General features: G+C 36.5%; 1 protein-coding gene across 3 annotated transcripts in view; it reads left to right on the plus strand.

Annotated features, from left to right (window-relative positions):
- HMBOX1 (homeobox containing 1) overlaps positions 1-23,196 on the plus strand; it is a 166,996-nt gene that overhangs the window by 80,349 nt on the left and 63,451 nt on the right. For all 3 annotated transcript variants that reach the window (XM_025393806.1, XM_025393805.1, XM_025393807.1), the window contains 2 exons: positions 1,565-2,041; positions 11,522-11,607. In XM_025393806.1, coding sequence (XP_025249591.1) covers positions 1,565-2,041; positions 11,522-11,607 — 563 coding nt within the window. The remainder of the gene's footprint in view (positions 1-1,564; positions 2,042-11,521; positions 11,608-23,196) is intronic.

Raw genomic sequence — 23,196 nt, forward strand, 5'->3', positions numbered from 1 at the left:
TGAGCCTTAGTTTCCTCAACAATCAATCCATCAACATAAAATGAAATGAATAAAGAACATCTACCACGAGAGTTGCTGTGAGAATTGGATGAGATTATGTTATGTGTGAAACTCTTACCCAATACCTGCCTAGAAGTGACTGTTCAATAAAGTTTTCGTGTAGAAGGACAAAGAAACAGTGAAACTTTCAATAGCTGTGGGGCACTGGCCCAGAGCAGATGTTTGTGTGAGAAAGATGAAAAAACTTCTTGACATCTATTTCCATCTGCAAACACTTATTGAGAGCCTATGCATGCCATGCATTATATTTGGCACTAGAACAATAAATATCAAAATAAAAGAGATTACCACTTCAAAAAATCTTGAATGGAAAAGTCAGGTCTTATAAGAAAGTAATTCAAGGCCGAGCATGGTGGCTCACACCTGTAATCCCAGCACTTTGGGAGGCCGAGGTGGGCGAATCACCTGAGGTCAGGAGTTTGAGACCAGCCTGACCAACATGTTGAAACCCCATCTCTAACTGAAAATACAAAAGTAGCCAGGCTTGGTGGCAGGTGCCTGTAATCCCAGCTACTCAGGAGGTTGAGGCAGGTTGAACCCAGGAGGTACAGGTCGCAGTGACCCAAGGCCGCGCCACTGCACTCCAGCCTGGGTGACAAGAGCGAAACTCTGTGTCCAAAACAACAACAACAACAACAACAACAACAACAAAGGAATTCAAACAGTGAGAATTTTTACAGTATTTGACTACTCTCTTAATATTGTTATTCACCCTAAGAAAACATTTTCTGATATGCTGCAGTATCTTGTGCTAGTTAAAGGAAACATGTAAAAGTAATTTCCTAAGAAAAATGAATAGCATTGTCTGGCTACAACCACGAAATATCTTTCTCAGGGTAGCTATTAAGAGAGAATGCATTACCAGAGATGAAAAACTTAGGAAATTGCTAAGTAGTGAATGAAATGGTGCTTTTTTTTTTTTTTTTTTTTTTTTTAATGTACCTCTCTTTTCCACTTAAATATTTTTGCTGGTTATTAGCATTTGCTTGGACTTAGCTTAGCAAATCATTTGTTTACACTAAATGAGGTTGTAGAGAATTCCTAGGTCTGTGTAGCTAATAGTTGGTAAATAATATAATACAAACTATTTTTTCAGCAATTTTCCATTAATACTCTAATGTAGAGTAATACACTTGAGATGGGCAAAACACTTCTGAGTTATCACATAGCCTGGGTTTAATGCATTCCATGTACCTAATCTGTTGTTTTGGTATTATTTACATAACTAAAATTTTGGTTCTGATATTTTCCAAAATTGAGGAAAATGTAAATTGTATGCCATATGAAATTAGGTTTTATGTTACACCTATGTTCACCTACTAACACATTTAGTATCTGTACCAATCCATTTGCCATGGCACAATCATTCTAGCATGGGACATGCTTTCATTTTCAATAAAGAAGCTTGTGTATAAATACTGCATCTTCTGAACATTCTCTAATGATATGTGCTTTGGTAGATACTGTCAATAAAGAGACTTTTTATCTTTTTTTTTTTTTTTAGTTTGCTGGAAACCATGTCTCATTATACAGATGAACCCAGATTTACCATAGAGCAGATAGATCTGCTTCAGCGACTTCGGCGTACTGGAATGACTAAACATGAAATTCTCCATGCCTTGGAAACTTTGGACCGTCTTGATCAAGAGCATAGTGACAAGTTTGGAAGAAGGTCCAGCTACGGAGGAAGTTCATATGGGAATAGTACCAACAATGTCCCAGCATCTTCCTCTACAGCTACAGCTTCCACACAGACGCAGCATTCGGGAATGTCCCCATCACCTAGCAACAGTTATGATACTTCCCCGCAGCCTTGCACTACCAATCAAAATGGGAGGGAGAATAATGAGCGATTATCTACATCCAATGGAAAGATGTCACCAACTCGCTACCATGCAAACAGCATGGGTCAGAGGTCATACAGTTTTGAAGCCTCAGAAGAGGACCTAGATGTAGATGATAAAGTGGAAGAATTAATGAGGTTAGTGACTTTGCTTATTCAGAGTCCCTAGAAACATCTGTATTCTTAGATTGTTTTTAAGTAGTATGCTGCATTTCAGCTACTTAGCTATAAGAACTGTAACTTCCTTCTCCCACCTTTGGAGATGAGAGGAAGTTCAAGCTTTATGTTTTTAATTTAAATTTTCTCTTCTTTACTTCAGCCCTTTCTCTTTGCTGCTTGATAAGTCTTTTCCATTCTCTTTATCAAACACTAATCTTCTCTATGACTCTACTAGCTTATTTCTGACTAACAGACACATTCTAATCTTGAAATCTGTAGTAAGTACTTTTTCTGAGGGATAATTTTATCTTGATACAGAATACATACACTCTTAATTTTTCTCTCCAACATTCTAATCAAGAAAATAATTTGGGGTACCTATTATATAGGTTCTAATTTTAGCAATAGATGACACACACACACACACACACACATATACACACATTGTCTTATAAATGTAAGAACTCTTAGAGTTTTAAACACTGAGAAAAGAAATCTACTTTTTTTTTTGAGATGGAGTCTTGCTCTCTATGCCCAGGCTGGAGTGCAATGGCGCCATCTCAGCTCACCTCAGTCTCCGCCTCCCAGGTTCAAGCAATTCTCCTGTCTCAGCCTCCCGAGTAGCTGGGATTACAGGCATCCACCACCACGCCCAGCTCTTTTGTATTTTTAGTAGAGACAGGGTTTCTCCATGTTGATCAGGCTGGTCTTGAACCCCTGATCTCAGGTGATCCATCTGCCTCAGCCTCCCAAAGTGCTGGGATTACAGGCGTGAGCCACCGAGCCCGGCCCACAAGAAATCTACTTTCAACAGAGATAATTAGGAAAGGCTTCACACTGGACCCTGGGACGCTTTGAGGGTAACACCATGTGTTTTCCATTATTGTGCCTCCAGGATCTGGAACTTTCTCTGGCACATGGTAAGGGCCTAATATGTTTAATGAATGGGTAACCTTGACCTAAATGGTAAAGAATAGCATTTGTTTTTAAAATACAGGAACTTTATTTAAAATTAAGGGACTAGTAAAGAGTAGAAAAGGCAAGGCGTGTCTTCAGTCTGATGAAAATTACTGACAGGTAAGACAATGTGATAAGAATAATATATTAGGAAACAATACAGGTTTTGGGAGACTTTGAGTTCATACTAGTTTATTTACTTTTGTTGGAATTGAGGAGTTTTGTAAAAACTTCTCTAGGAATAGAGATGATAAAGGTATTGTTTTCAGTAGATTTCCACTACCATAGAAGGGAAAGAGCCTGCAAATAAATTAGCTACAGTAGATAATGAAAGAAACTGTAGCAGGAATTTGTCAGAAATAAAAATAGTACCTGTAAGTATCATTATAATTCTTCCTAAAGATTTTTAAACTTCAAGATTGAATAGTGGTGACACATAATATTGCCACTTGGAAGATCTGTCCAATAGTACCACAATGTTGAAATATCCTTCAAACTGTCCTGAATTTATTTTTAGGTAGATCTTTATTATATGAAATTCTGTGCTAAATCAACTATTTTATCTGGATTTCAGATACAGTATAAATAAAGTATAATATTAATACCTGTAATGAATAATATGATACAGCAGTTATAGTTACAAGTCATTGTTTTGTTTTGTTTTGTTTTTTTGAGAGGGAGTCTTGCTCTGTCACCCAGGCTGAAGTGCAGTGGTGTGATCTCGGCTCATTGCAACCTCTGCCTCCTGGGCTGAAGTGATTCTCTTGCTTTAGCCTCCCGAGTAGCTGGGACTGCAGGCATGTGCCACCATGCTCAGCTAATTTTTTTAAAAGTTAAAAATAAAAGAGATCAGTTTGAGTTTGAATTCTTCTTCATGTGTTAAAGTAAGTGACCGAAGTTCAGGTGTTGCTTTTGAATTTAACGTTGTTAAGATTAAGAGGGAGAACCATTTGGGCAAATAAAAGTTACTTCACTCATTGAAACATAACGATTAGCTTTTAATTATTCTGAGTAGAGAGGATATCAAAAATTTAAAAAGGATGCCAACCTGGTTTTTTCGGTGGTGTTGCTGTTCATCAGTTTTGATAAGCTTTTGACATAACAGTTAATTCTTAAACGTGTATAAGACTAACAAGAAGTATGGGAAAGCTCATTAGTAAAAGTCTCTAGAAGATTGTTTGGAAAAATAAAGGTCTAAAAACTTGACTTTTAACTCATAGGTTGGCATGATGTTTTAATTCAAATATATGCTCAGACTAAACGAAAACTTATTTAGCAATGACTGGGATTTGTAGTTAAATCCTGTAATTACACCCATTCCAGTTTCACTGTGAAATATATACAGGTTTATACTTTGTTATCAGTATATTTGTACTACCAGTTGTCGCTTAATCAGGACACTTGATCTTTTTCCATTTCTCTGCTTCTTTATTAGAACTGCTCCTTTGGGTTCTCTTGATCATCTTGGGGTCTCAATGGTCCTTCTAGATCTCTCTGGTTCTCTGCCATTGCACCCTCACCCACTGCTGCACTCCTGCTTTCCTCCATTGTTTCCGTCTCTTACGCTTCTCAGGTTGTAGATAATAACAATCCTTGGATCAGTGGGAAAGTTTATTGGATGACATTGTCACTTATTAAAATCATGATGTGAGGTTGATCAGAGAAACTGAGATTCACAAAAATTAAATACTTTGCTCAAGAGAACTTCAATATTAAGTGGCAGAGCCTAAATTATGTCTTTATTATCAATATATCACTAGTGTACATTGCCTCTCCAAATAAATTTTTCATGTCTGTAGATTTTAATAAGATTTTAGGAAAGGTGGTTAATTAACATAAGACAAAGTATGAATTGCCTTAATGGGCTTCGCATCCCCCTCCCCCATGATATTTGCTGCTTCAAAACAATCACTTACAACGTGAATTTTTATTTAGTGGAATGTTAGAGAAATATTTTGAGCGGTGGATCTTTCTGAGTATTCTGTGCTCTTTTAGGAATATACTGCCCTTGCTGATCACTAGATGCTATGGTGATATTATAGCCCGCTGGACTGGAAGTGGTGGTCTCTGGTGGGGGAGCCTGGATATCTGAATGCTTTCCTGTCTCCTTTTCTACCTGTGTGCTTCACCTCTTGCTTGTTCACATTCCTCAACTCAAACATAAGACGTAGTTTTAAAAATCTTATAATTCATTCACTTTACAAATTTCACTCCTAAAAATTTCAAGATACATAATGGAGATAGTTTTTTTTTTTTTTTGAGACACAGTCTCACTCTGTCAACCAGGCTGGAGTGCAGTGGTGCAATCTGGGCTCACTGCAACTTCTGCCTCCCAGGTTCAAGTGATTCTCATGTCTCAGGCTCCCTAGTAGCTGGGATTACAATGTGTACCACCAACCCCAGCTAATTTTTGTATTTTTAGTACAGACGGGATTTCACTATGTTGACCAGGCTGGTCTCGAACTCCTGGCCTCAAGTGATCCTCCCACCTCGGCCTCCCAAAGTGCTGGGATTACAGGCATGAGCCACCGTGCCCAGCCCATAATGGAGATTTTTTTGTATAACTTCATCAAGTTATAATTGTACACCTTATCAACTCATTAAGAAACAGTGAGAAAGTAGCTTTCACTTTTTTCATTTTTGAGTTAGGTTAAAAAAATAAAGGTAAACTAGGATATGAATTTAACAGATTGTTGAATATAACATTTTAGGAAGGACTTTAAAGCCAGAAATAACTGCTTTACATATTAATGTTTAAAAATGCATCTATTAATATATAAATATATGTGTAGGGGTATGTGTGTATACACATCTGCTAATATAGTGTATAGATACTAGTGTGTGTTTTATGTACATATTATGATATAATTTAAATGAAGCTTATCAGAATTTGTTAATAATGCCATACATTAAATATATTATTCTTAACCACCCATGTACTAAATTTTATGATATGTTAGTATTTTGTATAAAACTGAGGCTTTATTCTAAGTTGGTTATCTATAGGCTAAGTATTTTACTTGCATAGGTAGGATGTGCATGTTCTTTAGATAAGACAAAATGGTCATGACATCCAGTTACTATGTTATTGATACGTATATAGTAACTTTTATTTTTGAGTGAATTTTTAAAATTTAAAGTTATACTTTGTCTCCATGGGTAAAAATGTATGGGGATAGGTTTTATTCAAATGTGAAAGAAATTTGTACATCATTGTATTTTTCCAAGTGTGAAATAGTCTGTCTTGGCAGGTGTTGCTTCATCTCTGGAAGTCTTTCAGATAGATGATTACCTTTCAGAGATCCTAAAAAATGTGCAGTGTATATTAACTATGAAAATATGGAAGATCTTAAAGCATATCATTTTTAAAACAGGTGGTCTTTATTATTCTTTGTTCTAGAAAAGGAAGCAATGTCATTTCGAACTACTATAAATAATTCTTTTCCTTTCTGATTTGGTAAGCTTAAATCTATTTGAGAATAAAAATTTAAAGCTATTTTATAAATTATCTAGATCGGGCTTTCCATTTTACAACCTTTTTTCTCCAACTACAGAATTGTTCATTCCTTGAACAAATTAAGCTCTATTATATGCAAACCCCATAAATGAATAAGGCACAATCTTTGTGCTAAAGGACTAAGGACTTTACAGCATAGTAGGAGAGATAAGACAAGATTAGAAACAACCATAATACAGAACAGCATGTAATATATTAGCATGTGAGTAGTAGTATTGAAATGTTAAAAGTTAGCCATTGCAAGAAGATACCTTTTTTAGCTGTGAAGATCAGGGAGAACTTCTTTGAATAGATGACAGTTAAATTGTGTCTTAGTAAAAGGGGATTCCACAAAGAGGCATTACTGATGAATTCATCCAGATATTAAGAAAGGTCTGTAAGTAACAGTGAAAGTTTAGCAAATTATAAAAATAATGGCAATGGAGGGTGGGAAGGAAGAATTTCATCCTGGCGTGGAAATCACCAGATGAATCTAGCATGGCAATGATTTCAAAAGGGAAGTAGGAGGCAATGACATGGACTTGAACTGGTTAGCTACAAGTCAGGTGGGTATCTTATCTTGAAGTAAGTAAGCTGTGGAATGAAAGACAAGATCAGCCTGCTCTTCACTTTAATTCCATAAGACTTGAGGCATAGAAATCTTGAAGAGTATGAGATTTTATAAGAGAGGAAGGAGGGGATTTATTCTTTTTAAGGAGGATGTAAAATTGCAGATGAAGAGAGGAAGTGAGGGGTGGGAGAAGATGACATAATTAGATTTAGAGTAAATGAAGTTTTTACACTAACAAAGTGGTGATTCTTAGATTACAATGAGGACAATAGGAGTAGCAGGTCCTTAAAGAAGGCTGAATGAGGAGAGAATGAGGGAAGGAGGTGATGTCAAAGTTTGAACAACAAAGCTAACCCACTAGAATGGAACTTTTAAAAATATTTAAGAGAATTGGACACAATGAAAATAGAATGTGTTTAGTATTTTGAAAATACTTAGTGAAACCAACTAAATGACACATCACTGCTTGTGTATAGAATTCTTTTAATGCCACCTTAAAGTACCTGGTACAGATGTTTACTTCGGTCTTATATGATTACAGCAGATCATTTGTTTCTTCTTTTCTTGGGAACCTTTCTGAAGTTTTATAAAATAATAGTCAATGTTTAGTATTTTTACAATTTCAAAAAAAATTTTGCAATGAATTTTTGATTCTATGTATTACAGACATATGTATACACACAATATTTAATTTCATTGCTAGGAGACAAATTTTAAAAGCCTTGTGAAGGGAGTATTGATGCTTTTTGTTGTTGTTGTTGTTAGATGGAGTCCCACTTTGTTGCCCAGTGGCGCAATCTTGGCTCACTGCAGCATCCACCTCCTGGTTTCAAGCAATTCTCATGTCTCAGACTCCCAAGTAACTGGGATTACAGGAGTGAGCCACTGTACCTGGCCAATGCTTTTATTTTATCAGATGATACAGCCAGGGCCCAGCTTTGTTAAATGTCTTGCCCTTGCACACCCTTATCTTTTAAGTCTTTTCTTTTGCTTTTTGAAAAAGCTCTCTGGTAAAGCAGTAAAGAGTTTTTTCTTTTTTTTTTTTTGAGATGGAGTCTCGCTCTGTCACCGAGGTTGGAGTGCAGTGGCACGTTTTTGGCTCACTACAACCTCTGCCTCTGGGGTTCAAGCAATTCTCCTGCCTCCGCCTCCTGAGTAGCTGGTATTACAGGCACATGCCACCACACCTATTTGTTAAATATTTTTTTTAACTGTTTGTTTAAATTTAACTATTTGTTAAATATTTTTGGTAGAGACGAGGTCTCACCATGTTGGCCAGGCTGATCTTGAACTCCTGACCTCAAATGATCCGCCTGCCTCAGCCTCCCAGAGTCCTGGGATTACAGGCGTGACCCACCGTGTCTGTCTATTTCTATGTTTTTAAACATTATTGATACTTAGAAACTTGTCAAATATCTAAAAATGAAAATTGCTACTGTTTGACATATTTTTGGGATTCCTTCTGTCTTGTGCAGTCCTTAATAATATCATGCTGCAAGGCTGTGAATAATTTACAGACTGGATATTTCCTATTTCAATAATTGAGTGTTATCTCTTCTGTATGATTTAGTGTCTAAATGAATTTGATTTGAAATAAATTGATTTAAATATCAATGTAAATTAGTCAAAAAAACCTATTTAATTCTTTCCCCCACAAAGGTACATTTTTTAATTTAAACTGAACAAATATTATTTTAAATTCAGCTTCATTTTCCTAGAAGATCATTCTATATATAGAAATGCAATACTTTATTTAAAAATTTTCAGATTAATTTTATAGTTATATTAGAAACCAAATGATTTGTTTTGTTTATATAAGCCAATTGAAATAGTGCTGAAGTTCTCTCTTGCACACTGATTATCGATGCACATTTGAAAGCTTTTGTTCTACATTACCTGCATTTTAGTCAGCAATTATTTTGTTTGACTTTAAAATATATTTATTTGTACCTTTTTCTTTTTCGTATACACAATTTTTAAATAAAATGTGAATGCGTATTTTTCAAAGAAATATTTCAGGCTGGGCACAGTGGCTCACGCCTGTAATCCCAGCACTTTGGGAGGCTGAGATGGGTGGATCACGAGGTCAGAAGATCGAGACCATCCTGGCTAACATAGTGAAACCCCATCTCTACTAAAAATACACACACACACACACACACACACACACACACACAATTAGCCTGGCGTAATGGCGGACACCTGTAGTCCCAGTGAGTTGGGAGGCTGAGGCAGGAGGATGGCGTGAACCCGGGAGGCAGAGCTTACAGTGAGCTGAGATTGCGCCACTGCACTCCAGCCTGGGCGATTGAGCGAGACTGTCTCCAAAAAAAAAAAAAAAGAAATATTTCAAATATAGACAGGCATTTTGGGAAGAATCTAACCAGAATCTAGATCAGTATGAGAAAATTTAAATACTGCATTAGGCAGCTGATTATTTTTTTCGTTTAAGAATATTTTTGGTTAGGATTTCCAACTGATAAATCAGCAGTATACTATAGAGCTACAGATTGGAAACTCACCACTATCACCTCTCTGTTTTTTTCCAGAATTCCCCAAAGGGAGCATGGTCTTACAACAGAGTCCTTACAACAGAGCATGTAACAACTACTCATCAGGGAGCTAAAATCCCTCATCCAAGTTAAATCACAACTCACTGTTTTTGGATAGGATACTTAACTTCCTCCAAATAGTCTACAGAGAAATGTGAACCCCTAAAAAGAGTTTGTGGTTCTTTCACAAAACAATTATTAAGGTTTTGTGATCCTTTGTCTCAGATCAGGGGTCAGCAAACTTCTTCTCTAAAGGACTAAAGAGTAAAAATTTTAGACTTTGTGGCCAAGAGGCAAATTTAAGGATATAATGAAGAGACATAGGCTGGGTGCGGTTGCTCACGCCTGTATTACCAGCACTTTGGGAGGCCAAGGCAGGAAGATCACTTGAGGTTAGGAATTCAAGACCAACCTGGCCAACCAACATGGTGAAACCCTGACTCTACTAAAAATACAAAAATTAGCCGGGTGTGGTGCTGCATGCCTGTAACCCCAGCTACTCAGAAGGCTGCAGGAGAATTGCTTGCGCCCGGGAGGTGGAGGTTGCAGTGAGCCGAGATCGTGCCACTGCACTGCAGCCTGGGCAACAGAGTGAGACTCCGTCTCAATTAAAAAAAAAAAAGGATATCATGTAGAGCCACATACAAGACAGAAAACAAACAGCCACAAATTTTTATTGACAAAAGTCAATACAGAATAATAATAATTGGGTAGAGTTTTTAAAAATATAGGCCTACTAGTCAGAAGAGTGAAATTGCAAGGGGAGGGATAATATTTTGCTTAGTTTGTGTTTATCGTTTGCATTTTCTGTCATCAAATCAATTGCAAATGTCCATCTCTGAAAATGATCCTTAGCTCACAGGTTGTGTAAAAATAGGTGGCAGGCTAGAATTAGCCCATAGGCCGTAATTTGCTGACCCCTGTGTTAGATAAGAAGTTACCTCTATTCTGCGTTACTTTTGAGCTTGAACGGAAACCACTGCTCTATTTATGTAATCCTTTTGAAGATAAAGCATTGAAAGAGAGATTGGTCAGTTTTAAGGGTTTAACTATAATTTTTGTTTATTAATTCTTGTTCTGGTGAAATAACAGAAGTCTTGCCACTCATTGTCATTTTTGTGGATGTCTGGTCTTTTGAGAATTTGTTGAGTCTTTAAAAATTTGGAACAAGCATTTTAGTGGAGGAAAAATGAGGTCTATAATGTATTCCCAAGGACACAGAATATTGTGTAGTTTTAAGTATTCTTATATATAATACAAAATGAATAAATGCCTTTTTAATACTAAAACTTTATATTCAACTGATCCCACTTTTTTTGTTTATACAGGAAAAGAAGTTAAAGGGCAAGCCTTTCTTCAAATGGCTAACATTTTTACAGTTGTGGGAACGATGATTTCTTTTTCCTTAATCATTTTAAAGGTTTTTAAATGAACATTGTTCATGCAGTTGTGTAGTTAACATGCAAGCCCACAGTCTGCTCACAACTGAATTTGTTGTTGTTGCTCTTTATTTTTCTAGGATTTCTGTCTCTGTAAGATACATTCATTCCCCAGTAATGAAACTTTGTATATACCATATGACAGCCTTGTTCCTAATATGAATTATACAGAGCATGCGATTAACCATCCTCTGGTATGAGACTTATATCTATTATGGTCTTCACTAAAGCGTCTGTCTGATGGTGTGATGTTTTAGGACTTGAATATTTGGTGTTTCTTGGTTCATTGTAATTTCATATTTTCACACAAGTTTGGTCTGTTTACCCTTTATTTTTGTGTCCTTTCTGTGTTCTCCCCACCTCTCTGCTTCACCTTTCTTTTAGCAAAGATGAGGATTTCTACCTTCAACATACATTGTTGGTCTTGTCTTCTGTTTTTGTTAGGAGGGACAGCAGTGTGATAAAAGAGGAAATCAAAGCCTTTCTTGCCAATCGGAGGATTTCCCAAGCAGTTGTTGCACAGGTAACAGGTAAGAGCTGAAGAGCCCTTTATTCTGGAATCATGTCTAGTCTCTGCCTTCTGGTGCAGATGTTGGAATAATGCTTGCATTTCTGCATTGCAGTGCAGATCTGTCATCTTAGGCATAATTATGTATGCCTGTGATTTAAAACCCATTGTCTCCAATATCACGGAACTTCTCTAGTGATTTTTTTTTTGACTTGTGCTAGTAAACTTTATAGCATTTGTAATAAGCACAAAATTCCCTATTTTGTGGCTAAAAAAGGTTCCTATAGTTTGCTTTTGATTGTAACAGAGCGTATGACACATGCACATCCAACTGCTTTCTATACTATATATTTTTAAAAGCTTTGTAGTCCTCCAAATATAATCCCTGATTATACCAGTTAAAAAAATGATTCATGAGGGTAAAGAAAGTTGTTTTTTAAACCACTTTTGCATATGTAAAAGCATTCCTTGAAACATTTACTGAGAAGAGTTACCATTGTCTTCTCTTTGTTCTTTATATCCCATCCCATTCTTCACCCCCACCCAAGCCCCATCCTTAGTATGTGGTGTATTTTGTCATTCTCTATTCAGATTGCATTTTTTAATGAAGTTCTTAAATTTGGGGGCAGATGTCTTTTGTTTGTTAATGTGTGAACTTCCTTTCTTAGATCTCAGTGATTTATAAGATCCTTAAAAAATTAACTGGGCCTTAGTCATTAGAAGAACTGGACACTCTTTCAAGTACATTTTGTAGTTGCAACGTTGTTATACTTTGTATATTGATAGATATAAAAATTAATTCTCCCCTCCTTTTATTAACATTCTACTAGCTGGCTATGTGAATTTGGGCTTTTTAACCTCTGTGCCTCCGTTTTCTTCCTTCTACGATGAAATACTTGGATCTGATCTTCAACAATAACTTACGATTTAAAAATATTATTTCTGTTCTCCAGACCATGATACATATTGGAATTAATTTACCTAAAAGGTTGTTACTGGCCATTAATTTTGTTAAAAATGAAACTCCAGAGTTTAGAAGTCTTACATTTCATCCCAAGTATCTAAGGTCAGCCAATCTTTTATAGTGTGTGTGTGTGTTTAATATATTACACTAGTAATATATTTTTATAAACGACACTTCTGTTTATGGTAAAATACTTTAATTAAAGGTATCCTTCGGTGTAGAAGTCTTATACCAAAGGATAGTGTGTTAGTTTAGTTGTTGTAGTATTTAGGTGTTTTTCTATAGGATATTTAAAATATGTTGTTAACCTTTATCTTCAAGGACCAAGTTATGGTGCTTAATGCAATGTAAGGAGAAGTCAAGCAGGTTTTAGTGAAACTCACTGATCTGGACTTTGAAAAGATGAAATGTTGTCTTTCAGTACTTACATTTCAGCCTCCATTACTAGAAGCAATAGTATCTTCCAGTTTGCCAGCCTAAAACTAAAAAGACAAAATTTTAGTGTTACAGAATAGCATTGCAATGTTGATTTTTTTTTTCAGGTAGAAGCATTTCTTAGTGTATTGAATTCCCTGAATCTTGAATCATTTAGGACTTTTAAAATAGTAGCTTTGAAACCCATCCAACCTTAGTTAATACAAATCATAGTAACATACCTTTAAAAAGCATTTCTTGAACATATCTAAAGGCATTGGATAAACCATAATGGGTTAAACATGATGCATTAAATATAGTATTGCGTTTTTGGAAAGGGAAACTGAAAGATATGTTTTCCCATCTTGCTATTCAAAATATAGTACATGGAACAGCGTTTTTGGCATCACCTGGGAGCTTGTTAGAATTGTAGAAATACTGAATACTGCTCTAAATGTGCTGAAACATAATTTACATTTTAACCACAAGCCCAGGTGATTTCAGTTTGAGAAATGCTATTCTAGGAGACTGGTAAACTTTACTGACTTTAACTTCAGTGGATTGGCATTGTTTAACATTACCTCACTCAGTAATGGTCATCATGATGCCATCCCCTGTTTTTATTTTTGTTTTTGTTTGTTTGTTTGTTTGTTTTTGGTTTTGTTTGAGACAGGGTCTTGCTCTGTTCCTGAGGCTGGAGTGCAGTGGCCGGTGATCATGGCTCACTGCAGCATCCACCTCCTAGGCTCCAGTGATCTTCCTGTATCAGCCTCCTGAGTAGCTGGTACTACAGTTGTGCACCACCACACCTGGCTAATTTTTATTTTTCACTTTTTCTTTTTTTTGAGATGGAGTCTTGCTCTGTCGCCCAGGCTAGAGTGCAATGGTGTGATCTCAGCTCACTGCAACCTCCGCCTCCTAGGTTCAAGTGATTCTCCTGCCTCAGCCTCCCAAGTACCTGGGATTACAGGTGCCCACTACCATGCCTGGCTATTTTTTGTGTTTTTAGTGTAGGTAGGGTTTCACCATATTGGCCAGGCTGGTGTTGAACTCCTGAGCTCAGGTGATCCACCCACTTTGGCCTACCAAAGTGCTGTGATTACAGACATGAGCCACCGTGCCCAGCCTATTTTTTACTTTCTGTAGAGATGAGGTTTCACCATGTTGCTCAGGCTGGTCTTGATCTCCTGGGATTACAGGTATGAGCCACCACACCTGACCATCATCTTCTGTTTTTGCAAGCAAGAACTGAAAATACAGTTACACATTTATTATCTATTGTACCACATGGACCTTTCTTTTGCTGCCATAACTATGGGATTTGGTGGTGTTACACACTTATTTCCCCCTTTCAGCCTCACCCCAACTTGTTCTTCCTCCTCTTCATTTCTACTCCAAAAGCTTGGGTTCCTCTTCCCTTGATCAGATATCTTTTGATGATTCTCCATTGTCTAAAAAATGAAATTTCTTATAATCTGACTCCAGTCTTCTCTTTTGTTGCCATCCTCTATTCAGTATGCCCCCAGCTGAATTTCACTATTTGCCATTCCCAGAATTCTGCTCAGTTGGATGCTTCCGAAGTTTTGTTTGTGCCAAAGATGTCTTTCACCTCCTCATCCCAGCCTTATGAATTTCTGTTTATCAAGATTATCTCAGTTGTTACCCTCATTTTAACTTCTAGACCAATTTAGTCCTTGCAGACCTCTCTTTTTTTCTGAAATGAATTACACTTAGTTCATCACCCTGAGGTTTAGTACTCATTTTAGTTATGCATTTTAGAGCAGTGTTCTTCAAGAGTGACCTTTCCTTACACAAAGAGTCTAGCATTGTGCATGTACTCTGAACATTCCATGTTTATCTAGCCACCTTATAGTATAAGAGGAGAACTGGTGATGCTGACACAAGCTATACATGTGAAAATTTGTCCAGTGTGACTTTCTTCAGTGGTGTGCCCTCTCCAAAAATAATAATTCATTTGCTCGACAAATGCTGTGTGAATTTTTGCCGTTAAGGAACTTGCATTTTTCCTTTATCTACTTCAGTTGTTTATATCAGGCCTGGGGAATGAGGATGATTGATAACCATATTGGTTCGTTGTCCTATTGGTCAATTTACTGAACTCCTATGTTTTTTGTGTATTATTGTGTTAACATTTTTTTACCCAGACTGCCCAGCCATCAAGCTAAACTCAGGGGCAAGGCTTCTCATTGCAGAGAAGAGATCCAGCTAGAGAATAGTGAGGCGGTAGAACTGAATAAAGCCTTGTCCTCGTAATTGGTCCACTTAGGCTAGAGTGAACCTGAGTATGGAAGCCTTCTGGTCACCTAGAGCTCACTCCCTGCAGTACCTCATCAGTGTATATACATATTTTTTTGTCTTTAAACAAATTAGTCAAGTGTATCTTCAAAGAATATGTACCTAATGAAATCTACCTTAAGGTTTAGGATGTGGTTATCCTGAATCTTATAACAAGTTATCTTAAAAAGATTTAAGTTCAACTCTAATATGTGAAATAAGTCAACCTTGAGATAAAAATGAGAACGAGTGGTACATAACAAAAGAAAATGCTAAATAAAAAGTGTAATGAGGTGCAAAATTATAACACATGTGCTTGTTCCAGAAACAAATACAGAAGTTTCTTTTTATAGATTCAGAGGATTTCTATAATAAGATAAACAAGAAGTTCATGGGTGGGGTCTGTATAAATAATATCCTACTGATAGGAAAAATGACAGTATAAACAGGATATAATAACAGTGCCTGCTGAATTCCCAGCATGTTATTTGTAGCTTCTTTCACAGTCGCAGCTGTTCCCACCAAGGGTGGATTTTTACCTCTGTAAGAGGTCAGCCAAGATTCTAAATTCTCACTAACAATGGTGGGTTGGTAAGCATAGTCTTTGCTTTAGTAATAAGCACATGTATTCTCTATTCACTTTCAGGGTAAAGTGTTTTCTTAGGCTGTTTAAGAATGCTTAAAAATAGTTTTTTTTAATGACCTTTGGGGGAAAAAATCAAGCATGCAGAATAAATGAGTAAATGGGCAGAGCTTGATGAGCGCTTATCAGCCAAAGAAATATACTAATTTGATGCATCTCCTCTGAAGAAATAAATACACAGAAGAAGAAAAAAACAGCGCCTCTGAATTTTAAGAAATTTACCATAATTTTATTTTCTTAAAATGTAGTATAATGAAGAAGTAACAGAATCTCAATGTTCTGGTCTTTCTGCCATAAAATAGCCTTGTGACCCAGAGTCTCATTTTCCTTATTTATAAGATAAAGGACTTTGACTAAATAGTTTCTTTCTTAGGTCCATTTGAACTGACTGCTCTAACGAAATACCATGAACTGGGTGGCTTATAAGCAACTGAAATTTATTTCTCACATTTCTGGAGGCTGGGAAGTCCAGAATCAAGCCAGATTCAGTGTCTGGTGAGAGCCTGCTTTCTGACTTACAGACCATGCCATCTCATTGTGTTCTCACATAGTGGCAGGGGGAAAGGGTCTCTCTTGGGCCTCTTTTATTGGGGGACTAATTCTGGTTCATAAGGATTCAACTCACATGACCTAATCACTTCCCAAAGATCCCACCTCCTAAAATCTTGGAAGTAACAATTTCAACAAGTAGGAATTTTAGAGGGACATAAACATTCAACCATAGCAGCTTCTATATATCTTTTCTAGCTGTCAAATTCTATTGTTTTTAAGTTGTAAATGCATTTTATCAGATGTGCATCTTACCTGTACCTAGTGATTCTCATTCCCAAAACATAAGAATTTGTGTAAAGACAAGTTCTGAACTGGTTTTACAAATGTTCCAACTGTACTCAGATCAATTCCTTTTTAACTTATCTTTAAAATATGGGATAAAACCACTGCATATTCTATTTAATTATAGCAAAAAAATTTTTACAAAGGTAAAGAATTAAGTTCCCTAATCAGAGAACTTAAGATCAGACATCAAAAATCAACTAAAGTTTCAGTATATTAAAAACAACAACCACCACCACTTCATTTTCTACAGTAGTTTTAGGTTCACAGCTGCCTTCCATACATCCCCCTGACCCACTATCACCATCCAGCACCAGAGTGGTACCTTTGTTAATGCCAGTGAACCTACATTGACACGTCATTGTCACCCAAAGTTCATAGTTTATATTGGTTTTGCACATTCTGTGGTTTTTGGACAAATGTTTAATGACATGTATCCACCATTGTAGTATCACACAGAGTTGTTCCACTGCCCAAAACATTCTCTGTGCTTTTGCCTGTTCATCCCCTCCTCCCCTCAACTCCTGGCAACCTTTTTATTGTTTCCCTAGTTTCGCCTTCCAGAATGTCATATAGTTGGAGTCATACAGTGTGGAGCTTCAGATTGGCTTCTTTCACATAGTAATACACATTTCACGTTCCTCCCTGTCTCTTCATGGTTTAATAGCTCATGTCCTTTTAGCACTGAATAATATTCCATTGTCTGGATGTACCACAGTTTCTCTATTCACCTACTGGATGGCATCTTGGTTGCTTCCAAGGTTTGGCAATTATGAATAAAGCTGCTATAAACAAGTGGAATTTCTGTCTATATTAGTAAAGCAATGCTGGTAGACTATAAGTCACAGACTGTGGAATTGTCCTATTATAATACAACCAGAAATAATTATCTTGCTCATTTAACAAGATTTTATGAATTTCTGCCTAATGGATTTTACCAGTTTTATGTGGATCTCCAATTTGAAGGCTATCACCTATCTACAGAATGGGTGGGCTTCTACATGAAAGATGTAATTCTCTCTCCAAATGGAAGAGGTTTAGAAGTTTTCTTTTTGTTAGCAGAAACCTTCTTTTCAAATCTTCTCTGAATGTATTTCATTCACTCATGTTATAATTGTTTTCGCAGAGTGCATGTTGGGATTTTCTTTTGTTTTGCAGCCTTGGGGGAATAGGAACAGATGTTATTCCATGGTTCAAAAAATTCTTACTTTTTAATCTCATTTCCTTCTGTCTTCTTTAATTTTTTGGAAAACTATTTTCTTATAAACATAACACATGAAGTTACTTTTTTTTCCCTCATAGGAAAAAACCAGCCTTTTCTACATCTAAATGCCCATATTTTCTCACTTTGTTGACAGCTAAGTGAGGAACTGGAGTGAAAATAATTTTGGAGGATATTTTTTGTTGTTTGAAAATCAGTTCTGTACAGTTATGGAAATTCCTTGTCCTGCCAGGGCTTCGATCATCTCAGATACAATGCATAGGAGTATACATTTTTGGTGTAAATACTAGGAAGACTCATTGTCAGGTATAAAATGGCATCTCTTTCACCTGTATATAAAGGAGAAACTGTATTTTTAAAAACACTACCCTACCACAGGCCCTGACAATGACTTATAAAGGTTAGGCACAGATGTGGTTTTTCCCTTATTCAGTAATTACCATTTTTGTTTCTCTCCAGTTCTTGTTTCCTAAGATTATGGGGAAAAGCCTGTACTTAGATACAATGTTCCTTTGGTTGTTGTGTGAAATATTTCTTGCCTAATGTAATTTAAAAATTGTTATATTAAATATGTTAATTGTTAAATATACAGGAATAAATGACAAAAAGAGGAAGTGATACCCAAGTAAGAAAGTCAGAAGGTATCTGTGCGTGATAAAATAGCAAAACCTTAGATTCAGCTGTAGTCTGTGAGTCTTAAATGGTGGCTCAAGCCTGTAATCCCAGCACTTTGGGAGGCCGAGACGGGCGGATCACGAGGTCAGGAGATCGACACCATCCTGGCTAACACGGTGAAACCCCGTCTTTACTAAAAAATACAAAAAACTAGCTGGGCGAAGTGGCGGGCACCTATAGTCCCAGCTACTCAGGAGGCTGAGGCAGGAGAATGGTGTGAACCCGGGAGGCGGAGCTTGCAGTGAGCTGAGATCCGGCCACTGCACTCCAGCCTGGGCGACAGAGCGAGACTCCGTCTCAAAAAAAAAAAAAAAGTTTTACTCAGAGTGAGACCTTAAATCAAGGTGCTGCAAATAGTTTTGTCGGGAAGATGTAATACTATATTTAGTGTTACTAAATCTACTTAAGTAAGGAATTGACGCTTGCACTAACTAAACTACAGCTGAGAGCCTTGATACCTGAGAGGCCTATAAAATTTTGAAGCAGTGTTTCAAATTATTTTGGCTTAGAAGAAAAGTTTCTAATATCAGAATGTGTCAACTTCAGCTAAATTTGACTATATCATTTGATTCTCACAAAATAAACTTGCAGATATGCAGGGGAAATTGTTTTTTTCTTTGTTTTTATCACCTTTAAGATAAAATTTACCTAAGAGTATAGGTTTCTGAGTTGTACCAAACTTATACAGTAGTATAATCATTACCAAATTCAAGATATGAGTATTTCAGTATTCCAAGAAGTTGTCTCATGCATCTTTGCAGTCAAATACTGTTATCCTACCCCCAGTCCCTGGCAACCATTCATCTGTATTCCTTCACTATTGATTTGACTTTTCTAGAATTTCATGTCAGTGGAATCATAAAAAACATACCTTTTATGTCTCCAACTTCTTTCATTTAGCATGATGCTTTTAAGATTCGTGAGTGTTCTTACATGTTTCAGTCATTATGCCTTTTGAATGGTGAATACTAATCCATTGAATGGATATAACAAAATTAGTTTACCCATTAGTCAGTAGATGGACATTTGGGTTGTTTCCAGGGCCTGACTATTTTGAAATAAGCTGCTATGAACATTTTGTGTACAAGTTTTTGTGTTGGATTATGTTTTTATTTCCTATGGGTAAATACCCAGGAGTGGGATTGTGGGATTGTTGGTAAATATACATTTAACTTTTTGAGAAACTGCCAAACTGTTTTCTGGTGTGGCTCCACCATTTTGTCTTCCCACCAGCAAAGAATGAGGTCTTACTGCTCTGCATTCTCTTCAGTGCTTGGTGTTTGTGCTTCTCTGTGAGTTTAGTTATTCTAGTGCAGTTATAATGATATCTCACTCTAGTTTTATTTCGCATTTTTCTAATGACTAATTATGTTGAGCATCTTTTTATATGATCGTTTGTTATTCATGTATCTTCTTGGGTGAGATGTCTGTCAAATCTTCTGTCTATTATTTTTTGCCTTATTTATTATTATATTTTGCCTTATTTATTATAAGAGCTCTTTGTATATTCTGGGTACAAGTCCTTAAATATACAGATATACATATTTTCTAGTCTAAGGCTTGCATTTCCATTTTCTTAATATCTTTCAAAGAGCAAATGTTTTAAATTTTTATGAAGTTATGTTTATCCTTTTTTTTCTTTTGTGGGATCTTGCTTTTTGTGTTCTAAGAAAATTTGCTTAAACAGGGCCGGGCGCCGTGTCTCACGCCTATAATCCCAGCACTTTGGGAGGCTGAGGCGGGCGAATCACAGGAGGTCGGGAGTTTGAGACCAGCCTAACCAACATGGTGAAACCCCGTCTCTACTAAAAATACAAAATTAGCCAGGCGTGGTGGTGCTTGCCTATAATCCCAGCTACTCGGGAGGCTGAGGCAGGAGAATTGCTTGAACCAGGGAGGCGGAGGCTACAGTGAGCTGCGCCATTGCACTCCAGCCTTGGCAACAAGAGTGAAACTCTGTCTCAGGAAAGAAAAAAAAAAAAAAGGAAAATTTGCTTAAACAAAGTCTCAAAGATTTCCTCATGTTTTCCTTTGTAAGTTTTATAATTTTAGCTCTTACATTAGGTCTGTGGACCATTTAAAGTTAATTTTTGTATTGAGATAAGGCTTGAGGCATTTTTTATTTTCTTATGGAGATCCAGTTGTTGGAACATCATTTTCTGAAAAGTCTAGTCTTTCCCCATTTGATTACTTTGTTATCTTTGTGGAAACTTAGTTGGACATCCATGCAAGGTCTGTTTCTGGGCTTTGTATTCTCTTCTGTCAATCTTTATTTGTATACCAATACAAACTGTAGATTATTATAAGTCTTGAAAGCAGAAAGTGTAATTCTCCCAATGTTGTTTTTCCTTTTCAAGATCACTATTGACTTTATAGGTCTTTTGTATTTTTATATACATTTTAAAACTAGCTTTCAGTTTCTACAAAAAGCACATCTGTAGTGAGATTGGGATTATGTTGAATATATAGCTCAATCTGACATTAGGAATTTCATCTTAATCATATCAAGTCTCAATCTATGAACACAGTTTGATACTTCTTCACTTGTTTAGGTCTTTTTTATTTTCTCTCAACCATTTTAGTGGTTTTCAGTGTACACGTCTTGTACACATTAAATTCCTCTCTAAATATTTTATATTTTTGTTGCTATTATATTGGTATTATTTTTAATTTCGGTGCCCACTTCCTTGTTTCCTGTATCATAGATCAATTGTTTTTATTATATTGACCCGTGAACTTGCTTAACTCATTTATTTGTTCAAGTAGCTTTAAAAGATTTTTTTTGTTTAGGATTTTCTATACAATCATGTTATCTATGAATAGAGATAATTTTACTTCTTCCTTTTCAATATGTCTTTCTTCTTTCTTTGTTCTTTTTGCCCTTTATTGAACTAGGACTTACAGGTCAATCTTGAGTGACAAAAGCAGACATCCTTACCTTGTTCCCAATCTTAGGGAGAAAACATTCAGTCTTTCACTGTTAAGTATGATCTTAGCTGTAAGTTTTTCATAGTTGCCCTTTACCAAGATTCCTTTCAAGGAAAGTTCTATTTATAATTTTTAATAGTTCTTACCATGATGGATGTTGTATTTTATCAAATGCTTTTCCTGCATCTTTTGAGATGACCATATGGTTTTTCTTGCTTAGTCTTGTTAATATGGTAAATCACATCGACTTATATTCTGGGAAAAGCCCCATTCAGTTATATTATCCATTTTATATTATTTCATTTAATTTGGTGATATTAAGAATTGTCACATGTGTGTTCATGAGGGACATTATTCTGGGTTTATGTTTTACTTCCTATGTTCTTTCTATTCTTTTTTTTTTTTTTTTTTTTTTTTGAGACGATGTCTTACTCTGTCTCCCAGGCTGGAGTGGAGTGGCGCAATCTCGGCTCACTGCAACTTCTGCCCCGGGTTCAAGCAGTTCTCCTGTCTCAGCCTCTGGAGTGGTTGGGATTATAGGTGTCTGCAACCACGCCTGGCTAATTTTTGTATTTTTAGTAGAGGCAGGGATTCAACATGTTGGCCAGGCTGGTCTCGAGTTCCTGACCGCAAGTGATCTGCCCACCTCGGCCTCCCAAAGTGCTGGGATTACAGGCGTGAGCCACTGTGCCCGGCCACTTTCTGGTCTTACAATGTCCTTATATAGTTTTGTTATCATAATAACATTGGCCTCATGAGATAAGTTGGGAAGTGGTCCTTTCTCTTGTATTTTCCAGAAGCATTTGTGTAGAATTGGTATTATTTCTTTCTTAAATGTCTTTGCAAATGTGCCTTTTTTTTTATTATAGTGAATATCTTACACTGGTCATAATTTACTAACTGGATCTTAGGGCTTGTGCCCTGTACTCAAGTCAGCAGAATAGAATATAGAACAGTAGAGATTATTGGGTCCTTAATATTTGAAAGATTGCCAGCACTTTTCTACATGATTTTACTCATGGCAGGAATATTTTTCTCTTGCCAGTTGCCTAAAATAACAGATTTACTAACCACAAACCAAATTAAATTAGCTTTGAATAAGCAGTGGCCCTTCCCTTATATCCTTGTGATGCCTGAGTAAAGAACATAGTTTTTACTTGCTATGCTATGAGATTTTGCTCCCTATAGTAGTTTTAAAAATATTGAGTGGCCTGTCACTAGATCTCCCAAACAGATCCATGAACACCATCTTGCTTTTGAACATGTTGATTTTAAAGTACAAGTCCTAATATTGCCCCAAGCTCATCATTGTTCTTGATGAGAAATGTAGTCCAGGATTCTTAGAAACTTTCTTAATGTGATCTTTTTCATTGAATGTTCTGAGTCATTTTAAGAACTAGAATATGCTATTTTCTTAAAAGTGCTTTTTACTCCCTTGACAGTTTTAAACATACTGTCTTTTGCTTCCAAGCCCTTCCATTGCTGAACAGTTTTTGCAGGACATTTTATTACCAGTTTGTCTTGATTTTTCTTTTTCTTTTTCTTTTTTTTTTTTTTGAGACGGAGTCTCGCTCTGTCGCCCAGGCTGGAGTGCAGTGGCCGGATCTCAGCTCACTGCAAGCTCCGCCTCCCGGGT

Source organism: Theropithecus gelada, chromosome 8, assembly GCF_003255815.1.
Source record: "Theropithecus gelada isolate Dixy chromosome 8, Tgel_1.0, whole genome shotgun sequence".
Classification (NCBI taxonomy): domain Eukaryota; kingdom Metazoa; phylum Chordata; class Mammalia; order Primates; family Cercopithecidae; genus Theropithecus; species Theropithecus gelada.